This window comes from Carassius auratus, unplaced genomic scaffold, assembly GCF_003368295.1.
Source record: "Carassius auratus strain Wakin unplaced genomic scaffold, ASM336829v1 scaf_tig00038186, whole genome shotgun sequence".
NCBI classification, from domain to species: domain Eukaryota; kingdom Metazoa; phylum Chordata; class Actinopteri; order Cypriniformes; family Cyprinidae; genus Carassius; species Carassius auratus.
In genome coordinates, this window is record NW_020526426.1 from 30,722 (window position 1) to 44,962 (window position 14,241).

Sequence of the window (14,241 nt, forward strand, 5' to 3'; positions counted from 1 at the left end):
ACTTAATGTTACTTTTTCTGTCCCACATCCGGAGAGGCTTACCCATTCGATGCGTGTGCTCCCTCCGGACGCCGGCAAGAGCCTCCCGGTTAGACAACCTTACCTTTTCCTTTTCTATGGTCAGCGAGGCTTACCCGTTCGATGCGTGTGCTCCCTTTTGCCGCCGGCGAGAGCCTCCTGGACAGACAACCTTTACCTTTCCACTCTACGGTCAGCGAGACTTAACCCGTTCGATGCGTGTGCTCCCTTCGGACGTTGGTAAGAGTCTCTCGGCCACGCAACTTAACTTTCCATTTGACGGTAGGTGAGGCGTAACCGTCCGACACTACGAGACTTGACCTCTCGTCAAATCCTGCAAAATAAACTAACAAAAAAAACCCTCTCAGTTACCCTCACATCTTTTAACCCCGCCTGGCGAGGCTTAACCGTTCGATGTTCTGAGTTGAATGCCCCATCGGATGCCGTGAGAGTCCTCCCAGTCGGGTTTTCCTTTCCACTCTCCCCGTCCGGCAAGGCTTACCCGTCTGATGCGTGCGCTCCCTTCAGACGTCTGGCGAGGGTTCTCCCGGTCGGGCCTATGCTTGCCGGCCGCAAGCGAGTCTCATCCATCTGATACCGTGAGTCGGGATCTCCTTTCAGATGTCGCCAGAGTGCTCCTTGTCGGCCAGCCCAAAAATTTTTATCTGCCAAACCAAGAGGACACAGACGTTCGTCATCCTGAGTCTCAATCTCCTGTCGGAGGCTTCATGGGCCCTCTCGGTCAGCATTAGGCCCTTGGCCCACTGAATAGCAGAGGCTACCAGCCAGTAGGGCCCGTACGCCAACACAGTGACCTATTCCGGTCGAGACAACTCAGGTCCTCCTGGTCGGGCACCACAACCACGCTGCTCCTCCTCATCGGCCGGTAGGGCTCACCGTTCCAACACCACAAGCTCCCGTTGAGCATCGGCTCGAGCCCTACCGACCGGGCGCCAACAGCCACATAGTTCACTACCTGCAGCCTCTATTTTCGATGGTTTATCAGCATCCCTCCTCCACCCCATCTCCTCACTTTGAGTTCACTTTATGAATAGACGGGGAAGGGGGGGTACTCTAGGTTCGGGCCATTCCCGAGCTCAGAGCCCTTCCCCGGACAGCACGCCAAATACGCATACCATACCATCAGCTAATTATATGTAAGCGTGAACTAGTGAATGTTTTTTTTCTAAGGAAATTATATTTTAAAAAATACTTAAATTTTCTAATTGATCTATGGCCTAATCCTGGCTTTACCAAAACCCTGTCTGTGAAACTAGGCCTAAATGTGTTTAAAAGTGAAAATGACGTGACATTCAGCCAAGTATGGTGACCCATACTCAGATCTGTGCTCTGCATTTAACCCATCCAAAGTGCACACACACAGCAGGGAACACACACACACTGTGAAAATACACACCCGGAGTAGTGGGCAGCCATTTATGCTGCAGCGCCCGGGGAGCAGTTGGGGGTTCGGTGCCTTGCTCAAGTGCACCTCAGTTGTGGTATTGCCGGCCCAAGACTCAAAATAACAACCTTAGGGTTAGGAGTCATACTCTCTAACCACTAGGCCATGACTTCCCCCTTAAATATTATACTGTATCTATGATGTTATGTGTTCATTTCAGTAATTAAGTTATATAATTATGTTTTGAAGCTTTGTGTTTCTGCCGGTGAGCAAACACAGAAATCTGTTTTATATCCTCGTTATTGTTGGTGAATCCAGATTATAAGAAATGAGGGAGTGCTGTCCATCAAAGGGTTTTCTGTACAACCTTTCTGTTACTCGAGCATGTGCATCAAGTTCTTCGAGTAAAGCAAAGTATACCATTCTCACATCACAAATAATTTTATTTATAAGGGCCCACAGTACACATGATCGTATTTCAAATATCTAATTTGCTGGCTGTGCATACTCCGATTCAGGCTGCATTGATTTCATGTCATTTTTAAATCATTAAGAAAAAATTAAACTGTAAAGGCCATTGCATTGTATTTTTATGGTTCTTTCATTTCAATGTTTGTTGTATTGTATTTTTGTACCCTGGCTGGAGTGTTTGACACCTAAAGTAGACTAATTTAATGTTTAGAAACTTCTTCTGTTTTCAGTGTGTGTATGCTACATGCAACTTAGAGTCAGAGACACACAGTCGAGGTTTACAGTGTTTTTGTTATTTTGTTCACCTGAACAGAATCGTTTGATCTCCCGGCTGTATGTTTTTCTCCCTTGATGCTGGTATTGGAAAGAGTCAACATGTCAAGTTTATAAAAGGCAGCGTGGGTGGTAGCTTGTCTTTATCTGGTGTTGTGGAACCTCCAGGAATCAGTGTAGGTTGTGTTTCAGATGATGAGCGATTCAGAGCTGTTGGAGATACATATAGCATCTTCAGAAGTGGTTATGCATTTTTTATATGAAGGAAGTCACAGGGAGAAATACGCTTTACAATGAATCTTACAGCAATGAACCAAAGCGATGTCTGTCAGGAATATTTGTGTTTAGAGAGATCTGTTTCTTTTTCTGTCTATGTGATTCTGTATGCGGCTGCAGCAGCTGTGTCTCTTCTGACCGTGTGTGGAAACCTGCTGGTCATCATCTCTGTTAGTCACTTCAAGCAGCTCCACACACCTGCGAACATCCTCATCCTCTCTTTGGCTGTGTCCGATCTTCTAGTTGGAGTTTTTGTGATGCCTTTTCACTTATCTTGGCTTATTGAATCATGTTGGATTTCTGGTCCAGTGATGTGTTCAGTTTTCAGTTTTGTGACTTTTCAGGCAACAAGCGTGTCTGTTCATACTGTGGCTCTGATAGCAGTTGATCGCTTTTTGGCTTTAAGTTCTCCTTTTCTTTACTCTGAGAAGATCTCAACTGCTGTGATCTGCATAGCAACTATATTTAACTGGCTGTTTTCACTCCTTTATAACTTTACTCTTCTTTATGTTAATGGAAAATTCACTGATGTCACGTGTCCAGGAGAATGTCTTTATATCGTAGATGAGGTTTCATCCCTCATTGACCTCATAGTTGTGTTTCTTATGCCTTGTACACTCATTATAATATTATATTCTCATGTTTTTGTCATTGCTAAGAGACATGCGACTGCCATAAGAGCTCTTCAGATTCACAACAGAACAGAATCCTCCAAAAACAGAGTCAGTGACAAATCAGAGCGAAAAGCCGCATTAGCACTCGGGATTCTGGTTTTTGTGTTTCTCCTGTGTTTACTGCCATATTATATATTTTCTTTAACAAATTTCTTAAAAGATGACTCATTTTCTAATCTTATCAACAGTGTTTTGGTTCTCTTTTACCTTAATTCCTCCATCAATCCACTTATCTACGCTCTGTTGTACCCTTGGTTTAAGAAAAGTGTTAAGATAATTATCACTTTTAAAGTATTGAACACAGACTCCTCTCTGATGAATGTTCTGTCATTAAGCTCTTAATGAAAAACAAACAACTGTCCTCAGTTTTCTAGTGTTTGTTTTATTATTTTCTAATGTTCTTTTACATCATTATTGTACAGTAAAAAATATGATTATTCAGTTATTTTGATGACTAAAACCAGGCATTTTATAAAAAAAAAAAAAAGCTCCCTAATTACATGCATTCAAAAGTGAAATATTTGCTGGGTGACATCAAACTTTAGTAATATTGCCATAATGTGATTAGAAATGTTAACTCTAGACATCTATGAATATTTGATATATATATTACAAAATTATTCATTATAAATTAAATATAAATGTATTTTAATAAAACACAAGTTTCATGTGCTTCTTTAGTAGATCTTTGTTCAAAGCATGTAGTATAACTTTCAAAATTGAACAGGTTTATCAGAGCAGTCTAAATATTATTCTGAATATCTAATTAATGTATATTTATTGTGGGGATGAATATGTGTTTTAGGCCATCATCCTCATGGTAGAAAAGTTTAGATGATGAGACATAGGCCATAGCAGGGCTCGACATTAAAACTTGTCCACTAGACTATTGATAAAATTTAGGAATTTGAAATAAATGATTACACTTATATTTTATTAAGTTAAGGAAAATATTGCCCTTCATAAAGTAAAAAAAATGACCTCAAAATTATTTTAAGGCAAACATACTCAAATATCCTGATTAAAGTAAGATCTGATAGAGCACTGATGATACTATCAATCAATCAATCAATCACCTTTATTTATATAGTGCTTTAAACAAAATACATTGCGTCAAAGCACTGAACAACATTCATTTGGAAAACAGTGTCTCAATAATGCAAAATGATAGTTAAAGGCAGTTCATCATTGAATTCAGTTATGTCATCTCTGTTCAGTTGAAATAGTGTCTGTTTTTATTTGCAATCAAGTCAATGATATCGCTGTAGATGAAGTGACCCCAACTAAGCAAGCCAGAGGCGACAGCGGCAAGGAACCGAAACTCCATCGGTGACAGAATGGAGAAAAAAACCTTGGGAGAAACCAGGCTCAGTTGGGGGGTCAGTTCTCCTCTGACCAGACGAAAACCAGTAGTTCAATTCCAGGCTGCAGCAAAGTCAGATTGTCAGATTGTGCAGAAGAAAGTAGAGAAAAGATACTATTGCTTCAGAATAAATTACATTATTTGTGTTTGACCTGCTGTGCAATCTTTTCTCTACTGTGTTAACCTTGAAAGTTTATATTGATGTTTCTTAATTTTTGTTCTTTTTATCTTGTTCTAGCTCTGAAATTATTATTATTGCTTCTTTCCTTAGACAACAGTGTATTTAATAAACTCACAAACCTGGAGAGGGGTCAGAGTAAATGAACAAATCTTTCACCATGCCCATTGTTCTAGACTGCAGTTATCCCTAATTGAGCAAACGTCTTTTTTGCTAGTAATTCATCTAAATGTCTAAAATACATATTGAAAATACTGAATTCTTGTGATATAGACTTGGAATCGTTTTGACGTAGGATAGGTTCCTTCAGATCATCCCACCTCCCACGCAAGCTCCCATTTGATACCAGCCTGATTCTATCCCTGGTTTCAGAAAAAAATTATAAATTAAATTACATTTACAATTATAGTGTTAAATAAATACCCAGTTAATTTAACAAGCTGACATTTTCTGAGAACAGGTTACTTGTAGATTAAAAAAATTTACCGAGATTGAGAAATGTGCACACCTAGCCCCAGTCTTTATTCTTGTAATACTATGATAAAATGTCAAAACTTGTGATCAGGAAAACCTCATCCCCTGTTTCACAGACAAGCCTTAAACCTTAAGACTAAAATGCATGACTGAAAACTTGAAAACCTGAAAGAAACTTGCACCGATTGATCTTAAAGGGATCCAAGATGTAAAATAAGTCTCTGACATCCCCAAAGTGTGCACGTGAAGGTTTAACTCAAAATACTTTACAGATCTTTTTTATAGCTTATTAAAATGGCCACTTTTAGGGTATGAGCCAACCGCATAATTTTCATGTCTTCCCCTTTAAATGCAAATGAGCTGGTGCTCCAGGGAAGAGGGCGGGACTTCAAGAGCTTGCGAATAAACCCTCCACTATTAGTACAAGCCTTATCTTTACAGAAACCTCACTCGATTTAAAAGTCAGTCATCATAAAAAATGCACTTTATGTATTACACAAACGGGAGCACTGAAAGATAAAAAAAATAACACCTGGTGCCATCGCATTCTATTACAAACTTTATAAACCCCACTTGTTACAATGAGCTCGACTAATTTCAGCGGTCGACTTCATTGCATTCATATGGAGGTTTAACTCCCACTTAACTCCCACTTTCCTATTCCCGAACATTCTGGTAGCACGGGAAGGCATGCCAACTGCAGCATCAGTTGCAGCACAATGGTAGCTTTAGCAACATTAGCCTTACAGAGTGCCAAGAAGGTCTTTCAGAAAGGCAATTTGGAAAACTAACGCGTGATACTTACTACTTCTGGAGGTGTAGCTGGATCACGAAGAGTTAGCACTACTCCATCATTCAGGAGAAACTTTTGTGCAAAAACTGCTTAATACTGACCCTCATTTACAAAGCAGACCAGTGTTAATGATTCATTCAGACAAAAAATGAACTTCGGTAGAGTTGAGGGAACATCTTCAAAAACAAAATGAATTTACCTCGTCTTCAGCAGCTCTGATTTCGGGAGTAAATGGAGAGAGCTATGTGGATTCATACATCCAGCTACAGAATAGCTAAAGCGCTTGAGAGACACTCTTATCAATGCAGCAATGGCGGACTGTGTACAGCTCGCTGTGAACTGGCTCAGGGCAGATCTATGTATGAACATCGGTTCTATGTGTCTCTCAGTTTAAGTGGGTGGGGCCTGTGGCTAATGTGACATCATATTAGCAGCAATGCTGAAAAAAGGTAGTTGGGAGACACTGCTTCTTACTTATGGGGATAAGCCACTTATGGGTGGATTCTTATCATTAAAGGGTGGTTGTGTTCACACACTGTTAACACACGTTTATATCTAAGTAACATGTGAAAGTGAATTTTGCGTAATATGTCCCCTTTCAAAATATCTCAGTGCCATTGTTTAATCTCAAGATTCACATGAGTAATGTTTTCTAAGGCAAAGTTAATAAAAAGATAATTAAATGTCCTAATTGAACTATAGCATATTCCTGGCTTAACTTAAACCCTTTCTGTGAAACCAGGCCTAAATGTGTTTAAATATTGTACTGTATCTATGATGTTATGTGTTCATTTCAGTATTTAAGTTATATAAACATGTTTAAAAGCTCTGACAGAGCCTTTAATGTTTCTTAAAATCACTTGTTAGAATCATTTAAACTGACAACTTGGGTCATATCGACTGATTAATTAATAGAGCCGACTCATAAGAGTCGTATACTTGTGAATCAATTAAAGGCATAGGGAATCTAAGTGTAAAAAAAAAAAGGTCTGTGTTTATACAGAAAAAGTTGTCCTATAAAGCTTCTGCCGGTGAGTAGACACATAAATCTGTTCTTATATCCTGTTAGTGTTGGAGAATCCTGATTATAATAAATGAGGGAGTGCTGTCCATCGAAGGGTTTCTGTACAAACTCTCAAAGCATGCGCTGAAAGTTATTTGAGTAAAGCTAAGTTCTCACAACCTCACAACATTTTTTATAAGGGCCCACAGTACACAATAGTATTTTCTGGCTGTGCGTACGCCAAATCAGGCTGCATTTTGTCATGTCATTTTTAATTCATTAAGAAAGAAGATAAAAAAGTGACATAACATACAGCCAAGTATGGTGACCCATACTCAGAATTCGTGCTCTGCATTTAACCCATCCAAAGTGCACACACATAGCAGTGAACACACACACACACCATGAACACACACCCGGTGCATTAAAGGGGTTAGTTAAGAAACAATGAATACAGTAAAGGCCATTAGATTGTATTTTTATGGTTCCTTTCATAAGGTTTGTTGTATTTTATTTTTGTACCCTGGGTGGAGTGTGGAATTATTTAAAGTTTAGAAACTTTTTTGTTAAGTGTGTGTATGCAGGCAATATGTAGCTTATAGTCAGAGACACACGGTCAGTTTATAGAGGCTATGTGTTTTTGTTATTTTGTTCACCTGAACAGAATCGTTTGATCTCCCGGCTGTATGTTCTTCTCCCTTGATGCTGGTATTGAAAAGAGTCAACATGTCAAGTTTATAAAAGGCAGCGTGGGTGGTAGCTTGTCTTTATCTGGTGTTGTGGAACCTCCAGGAATCAGTGTAGGTTGTGTTTCAGATGATGAGCGATTCAGAGCTGTTGGAGATACATATAGCATCTTCAGAAATCTTTACATGTGGTTACATATTTTGTATATAAAGGAAGTCACAGGGAGCAATACGCTTTACAATGAATCTTACAGCAATGAACCAAAGCGATGTCTGTCAGGAATATTCGTGTCCAGAGAGATCTGTTTCTTTTTCTGTCTATGTGATTCTGTATGCGGCTGCAGCAGCTGTGTCTCTTCTGACCGTGTGTGGAAACCTGCTGGTCATCATCTCTGTTAGTCACTTCAAGCAGCTCCACACACCTGCGAACATCCTCATCCTCTCTTTGGCTGTGTCTGATCTTCTGGTGGGAGTTTTTGTGATGCCCTTTCAATTATCTTGGCTTATTGAATCATGCTGGATTTCTGGCCCCTTGATGTGTTCAGTTTTCAATTTTGTAACTTTTCAGGCAACAAGTGTGTCTGTTCATACTGTGGCTCTGATTGCAATTGATCGGTTTTTGGCTTTAAGTTCTCCTTTTCTTTACTCTGAGAAGATCTCACCCATTGTCATCTGCATAGCAACTTTATTTAACTGGCTCTTTTCACTCCTTTATAACTTTACTCTTCTTTTTGTTAATGGAAACTTCACAGATGTCATGTGTCCAGGAATATGTATTGCTGTTATAGATGGGGTTTCATCTCTCATTGATCTCCTGTGTGTGTTTCTTATGCCTTGTACACTCATTATAATATTATACACTCATGTTTTTGTCATTGCTAAGAGACATGCGACTGCTATAAGATCTCTTCAGATTCACAACAGAACAGAATCCTCCAAAAACAAATCAGAGCGAAAAGCTGCCATACTGCTGGGGATTCTGGTCATTGTGTTTCTCCTGTGTTTACTGCCGTATTATATTTGTACCATAGTGAGTTCACATGACATTGCTGACAGGTTTTATGTCAGAAATGTTGCTGTAATATTTTTCTTCTTGAACTCCACGATTAATCCCATCATTTATGCTTTATTCTATCCCTGGTTTCAGAAAAGTTTGAAGTTAATTTTCACATTTAAAGTGTTGAATAAAGACTCATCCCTGATGAATTTGCTCTAAGTCACTGAATGCAAAACTGAATGTGTCCCCCTTTTCTTCTGTTGTTTACTCTTCACACTGGAAAAAATTGTGTCTATTAAAGTGCTAGTAAATTTCTAAAATAATTACAAAGAAATGGTAGGTAACACTGGATAAGCCTGAAATTTTTAAGTAGAAAAACTGAAATAATATTTTCTTGTAGAAGCTACTCCAATAATATTTATTTTATTTAAAACTTTGGAAATGTATTATTACAGGTAGGTTAATGGTTTTTATATTATTTTTGTTATATTACAGTTTTTTCTGATTCCAGTCCAAGGCACCGGGGAAAATATCTCCTTGAATGCCGTATCCAGGCCTGACATGATGCCTGGTCAATATCTCCACATGCCTCCTCCATTGCCTGTAAAAGGGCTACCTGTTGATGAGGATGAGGTCGTACACTTTCCAGCGCCAGGCAGAGAAGAACTCCTCGATGCGATTAAAGAATTGAGAGTATGGAGGGAGGTTGAGTGCCATGAAGGATGGGTGGTCTGTAAACCAGTTGCGGACCAAAGCAGCCCTATTGAAACTAACATTGTCCCATATGATGACATATTGGGTATACTCTGGTCTCTGAACAGTGAGCATGTCATGTAAGGTGTCCAGGAATGCAATAATGTGTGCGGTGTGGTATGGGCCTATGGTTGCATGATGGTGAACAACACCATTTTGGCTTATAACTGCACACATGGTTATGTTACCACCACGTTGTCCTGGGACATTGATGATGGCACAGTGTCCAGTAATGTCTCCTGGTTTTACTGAGATTAAAAACTGGCCTCATTTACAAAAAGTAGCTCATGTCCCATGGCATCTGCTTCTAGTTCCATCATTCTCTGGACAAGACAAAACAAATGCAACACATCAGGCCCATGCACAGCACTACAGTATGCACTTTCAAATTCAGAACCAATGACACTATAGCTTACCTGCACATAGTCATATCGCAATTGCTTTACACGTTCTGTGTTTCTCTCGAAAGGAACTCTGTAAATTTGCTTTTTTCTTATTCTCTGGTGTGCAAATACATGACTTAGTGCAGAAATGCTTACACTGTGTATATTTTGAAAGATGGTGTCATTATCTATGCGCTGCTGTATTTCGCGCAGTCTTATTGCATTATTGGCAAGCACCATGTTCACTATATGGGTCTCTTGCTCTGGAGTGAACATTCTTCCTCTGCCCCCAACATCTGGACATCTAGCAATTCTGTAAAGTAACAATTTCAGTATTTATGCATGTATGGGACTGTTGTGTTTCTCATTAGAGTATGGCAGTGCTACAAAGTACTTACCGATTCTCATTTCGAAATGTCCTAATGATGCTTGCCACAGTGTAGCGGCTCAAATTAGGCTGAACACGTTGGCCAGCTTCCTTCAGGGTCATCACATGGTTGATGACATGGTCCACTATTGTAGCTCTGATGTCATCAGTTATTCTATTTCTTACTCTTCTTACCCTCCCTCTTTCTCCTCCTTGTCCTCTTCCTCTAACTTCCTCTAACCCTCTCGCTCTTTCAACTCCACGTCCTCTTCCTCCAACTTCTTCATCTCCGCGTCCTCTCCCTCGGCCTCCTCTGATTCTCACTCTTCTCACTCTTACTGCTCCTTCCATTGTACTCCACACAGACAGCTTACCTGTGGCTTATTTATAGTGCTTAGGCTGATTGCAAAGTTAACTAATTATCTAAAACAGTTTTCACATGTGAAAGTGTGCCAGACAGTTGGCAAAATAGTGTTAATGATAGCCATACATGTGTATAATTTTGCTAGGAGTGTGTTGGAAATTTGGTAATTGAGTGAAAGCAGTGAGTTGTGTTTAAAGTTCTGAAAAAAAGAGTGTTGTGCAGTGAATTGTGCCTACAGTTTTGCAAAGTGTGTGTTACAAAATTGCAAACTGAGTGCAAAGCAGTGTTGGTGCTTTTAGTTTTGCAAACTCAGTGAGTGGTTTTGCTATACGTATTAATAGTTTTAGAAATTGTGCTACAAGTATCACGATTAGCGCTTAAGCATTCAGAAAAAAAACTGTAAATATGAGTCTTGACTATAAACCAGCTATTGAATATTTCATCAATTATTGCAGAGATGCAGTTAATTTAACGTGTTTACCTTTATTGACAACACGCTCCAATAGCAGAGTACTGAAACTGAGATTGAGATATGTCCCATCCCTCCGTAATTTGTTTCTTTAATACTATTATAAACTGTTAATGGTTAAGGAAAACCTGATGTGAATATGTGTGTGTGTGTGTGTGTGTGTGTGTGTGTGTGTGTGTGTGTGTGTGTGTGTGTGTGTGTGTGTGTGTGTGTGTGTGTGCGTGTATGTGTGTGTGTGTGTGTGTGTGTGTGTGTGTGTGTGTGTGTGTGTGTGTGTGTGTGTGTGTGTGTGTGTGTGTGTGTGCGTGTGTGTATGTGTGTATGCGTGTGTGTTCAATGTGTTCAAATATTGTAGTCTAACTACATGTTATGTTTGCACCCAGTCATGGATCATATCATATAATAATATATGAATAGTATAACAACTGTCTCATAAATGTTGTTTCTTTTGCTTAAATAGCTTTAAAAAAGCCTATTTTCAGGCTAGATCATCCAATGTACATGCACAGTCCTGAGTGCACTTCTCAGTATGCGGACTGTTTCTATAGCAACCGCACACTTCTAATGGCAGCTGCAGTGACGTGCTGACTTTACCGATTAGCGATTGGCTCCTTTACTCAGAGGGCGGGGCTTCATTCGATAGGGTGGCCATATTGAGCATTGCCGTTTTCCCCATTCAAAACTATTCAAAATGAAAGTTACACATTTTGGGTATTCTTTAGTCTTTGGTTCCCTTTCAAGCCGGTAACTCAACATTACGTCAGCTAAGACATATATGGTAACTCCTCCCTTCTCCACTTTCGCTGAAATCTTATGGACTAATGTCAGCTGGGGACAGCTGGCCAATTGACGCGAAGCATGCAAATACTGACAGGGCAGTATAAAATGCATGGGTGTGAAAATTACATCAGAACCTATTTCTTCACGCTAGAAGTCTTTTCAAAGTCATTGTGGAAGTTGCATTAGAGGACTACTCACCCCTGTTTTTCCTCTCCGCATCCGATGACTGCTACATGCCAGTTTTGCACAGGACCCAGGACCAGTTCAAACGCAGACCTCCCCACTTCAATATCTTGGTTTTATGCTGCGGGGCCCGGGGAGCAGTTGGGGGTTCGATGCCTTGCTCAAAGGCACCTAAGTCATGGTATTGCCTGCCCAAGATTCTAACCCACAACTCTATGGTTAGGAGGCAAACTCTCTAACCACTAGGCTACGACAAGTGGTTCTCAGTCTGCTCGAGAAAGGAGCAATAGAGTGTGTCCCTCCGAACGAGCAGGAAAGCGGGTTTTACAGCCACTACTTCGTGGTGCCAAATAGGGAAGGTGGACTCCGTTCAATTCTGGACCTGAGACCCATCAACTCAGCACTTCACAAGCATACAGAGATGTATAAAGTACTAGAGACCCATACTTGAGTAAAAGTACAAGTGCTCTATCAAAAAAGTGACTTGAGTAGAAGTAGAAGTGCTCTTTAAGCACCATACTTAAGTAGAAGTACTAAAGTATTCAACATTTTTTGTACTTAAGTATTGCAAGTAGTATATTTTAAAACTTACTACTCAGGTACTGAAAGTAAAAGTACAAGTATTGTGTTATGTAGTTATTAAAGAAAGTAGTCAAAAGTTTGAACATATTGTTTTTACTAACCTAAAGGACAATCACAATTCCTTTGACTGTAACTTTTTGTAAACAAAAAACAGATTAAAGGGTTATTTCGCCCAATTTGCAAAATTATGTCATTAATAACTTACCCTCATGTTGTTTCAAACATGTAAGACCTCCGTTTATCTTTGGAAACCAGTTTAAGATATTTTAGATTTTGTCCGAGAGCTCTCAGTCCCTCCATTGAAGCTGTGTGTATGGTAACAGTTATACTGTCCATGTCCAGAAAGGTAAAAAAAACATCTTCAAAGTAGTCCATGTGACATCAGAGGGTCAATTAAATATAAAAAATAGCAAAAACTACGACTTTATTCAGCATTCTCTTCCGTGTCTGTTGTTAGACAGTTCAAAAGAAAGCAGTTTGTGTTATCCAGTTCGCGAAAGAATCATTAGATGTAACCGGATTTTTTGAAACAGTTCACCAAATCGAACTGAATCGTTTTAAACGGTTCGAGTCTCCAATAATCATTAATCCACAAATGACTTAAGCTGTTTACTTTTTTAATGTGGCTGACACTCTCTCTGAGTTAAAACAAGCCAATATCGCGGAGTAATTCATTTATTCAAACAGTAGACTGACTGAACTGATGTGAAGAGAGAACTGAAGATTAACACCGAGCCGAGCCAAATAATGAACAAAAGACTGACTCGTTCACCAGTCAAGAACCGTTTACGAATTAGTGTCCGATTCGAGAACCGAGAACCGCATGTGTGATTCAGCGTGAAGCAAACCGACACACAGAGCCCAGGACCGAACTGATTCTTTTGGTGATTGATTCTGAACTGATTCTGTGCTAATGTGATGAGCCCAGGTAAACCGAAGGCTTGCAATCATTGCCAATGACATCATTACGTCGAGCGCAAAATAACCGGTGAACTGTTTTCTTCAACCAGTTTAATGAATCGAACTGTTAGAAAGAACTACTGGTGATCCGGAAACCGATGCAACCGGTTCTTGGCTCGTGAAAGAGTCATTTTCTGTCTCGGCTCGGTGTTCAACTCTCTCTTCACAGCAGTTCAGTCAGCACGCGCAGTCTTCTTAATCGCTTGATTCGCTCAATGATGTGCCAGCTTCATCAAACCTGCCATCTACAGTTCTGGCAGTGGAAATGTGGGTAATGAGTAAGGATGCAGCACATAAGAAAGATAACGGAGTAAAAGTATTAAACTCATCGAAAATATGTACTGAAGTAAAAGTGGAAGAAGGGGGAAAAAATAATACTCTAGTAGAGTACAGATACCGCCTTTTAGTACTTAAGTACAGTAGTGAAGTAGTTCTACTTCGTTACTATACATCTCTGCAAGCATATATTCAGAATGACAATGCTGAAACAGATCTTGGCACAGAAACGACCCGGGGACTGGTTCGCCTAAGTGGATATAAAAGATGCGTACTTCCATATTCAAATATTGACGCGCCACAGGCGCTTCCTGATATTTGCTTTTAGAAGGCACGGTTTATCAGTATTCAGTGCTTCTGTTCTGCCTGGCCCTGTCTCACCTCACCTTTTCAACATGTGTAGACGCAGCGGAATGCGCATCTTGAATTATCTGGACAATTGGCTGATTTTAGCCCACTCAAGAGATGTGCTAATCAGTCACGTGGAAACAATGCTTCGCCATTTGGATAAGC

General features: G+C 39.9%; 2 protein-coding genes across 2 annotated transcripts; both read left to right on the top strand.

The window, feature by feature from the left end:
* Positions 1 to 2,309: 2,309 nt before the first annotated feature.
* On the top strand, positions 2,310 to 3,459 carry LOC113083465 (trace amine-associated receptor 7e-like). The gene has a single exon (XM_026254520.1). It carries the CDS (start codon positions 2,461 to 2,463, stop codon positions 3,457 to 3,459), a length of 999 nt encoding a protein of 332 aa, XP_026110305.1. The 5' UTR covers positions 2,310 to 2,460.
* Positions 3,460 to 7,855: 4,396 nt separating this feature from the next.
* LOC113083467 (trace amine-associated receptor 13c-like) lies at positions 7,856 to 8,830 on the top strand. Its single transcript, XM_026254521.1, has one exon. It carries the CDS (start codon positions 7,856 to 7,858, stop codon positions 8,828 to 8,830), a length of 975 nt encoding a protein of 324 aa, XP_026110306.1.
* Positions 8,831 to 14,241: the final 5,411 nt, after the last annotated feature.

Bases quoted from the DNA above. Each gene is read 5' to 3' on its own strand.
- LOC113083467 (XM_026254521.1), top strand. From the start codon at position 7,856: ATGAATCTTACAGCAATGAACCAAAGCGATGTCTGTCAGGAATATTCG.
- LOC113083465 (XM_026254520.1), top strand. From the start codon at position 2,461: ATGAATCTTACAGCAATGAACCAAAGCGATGTCTGTCAGGAATATTTG.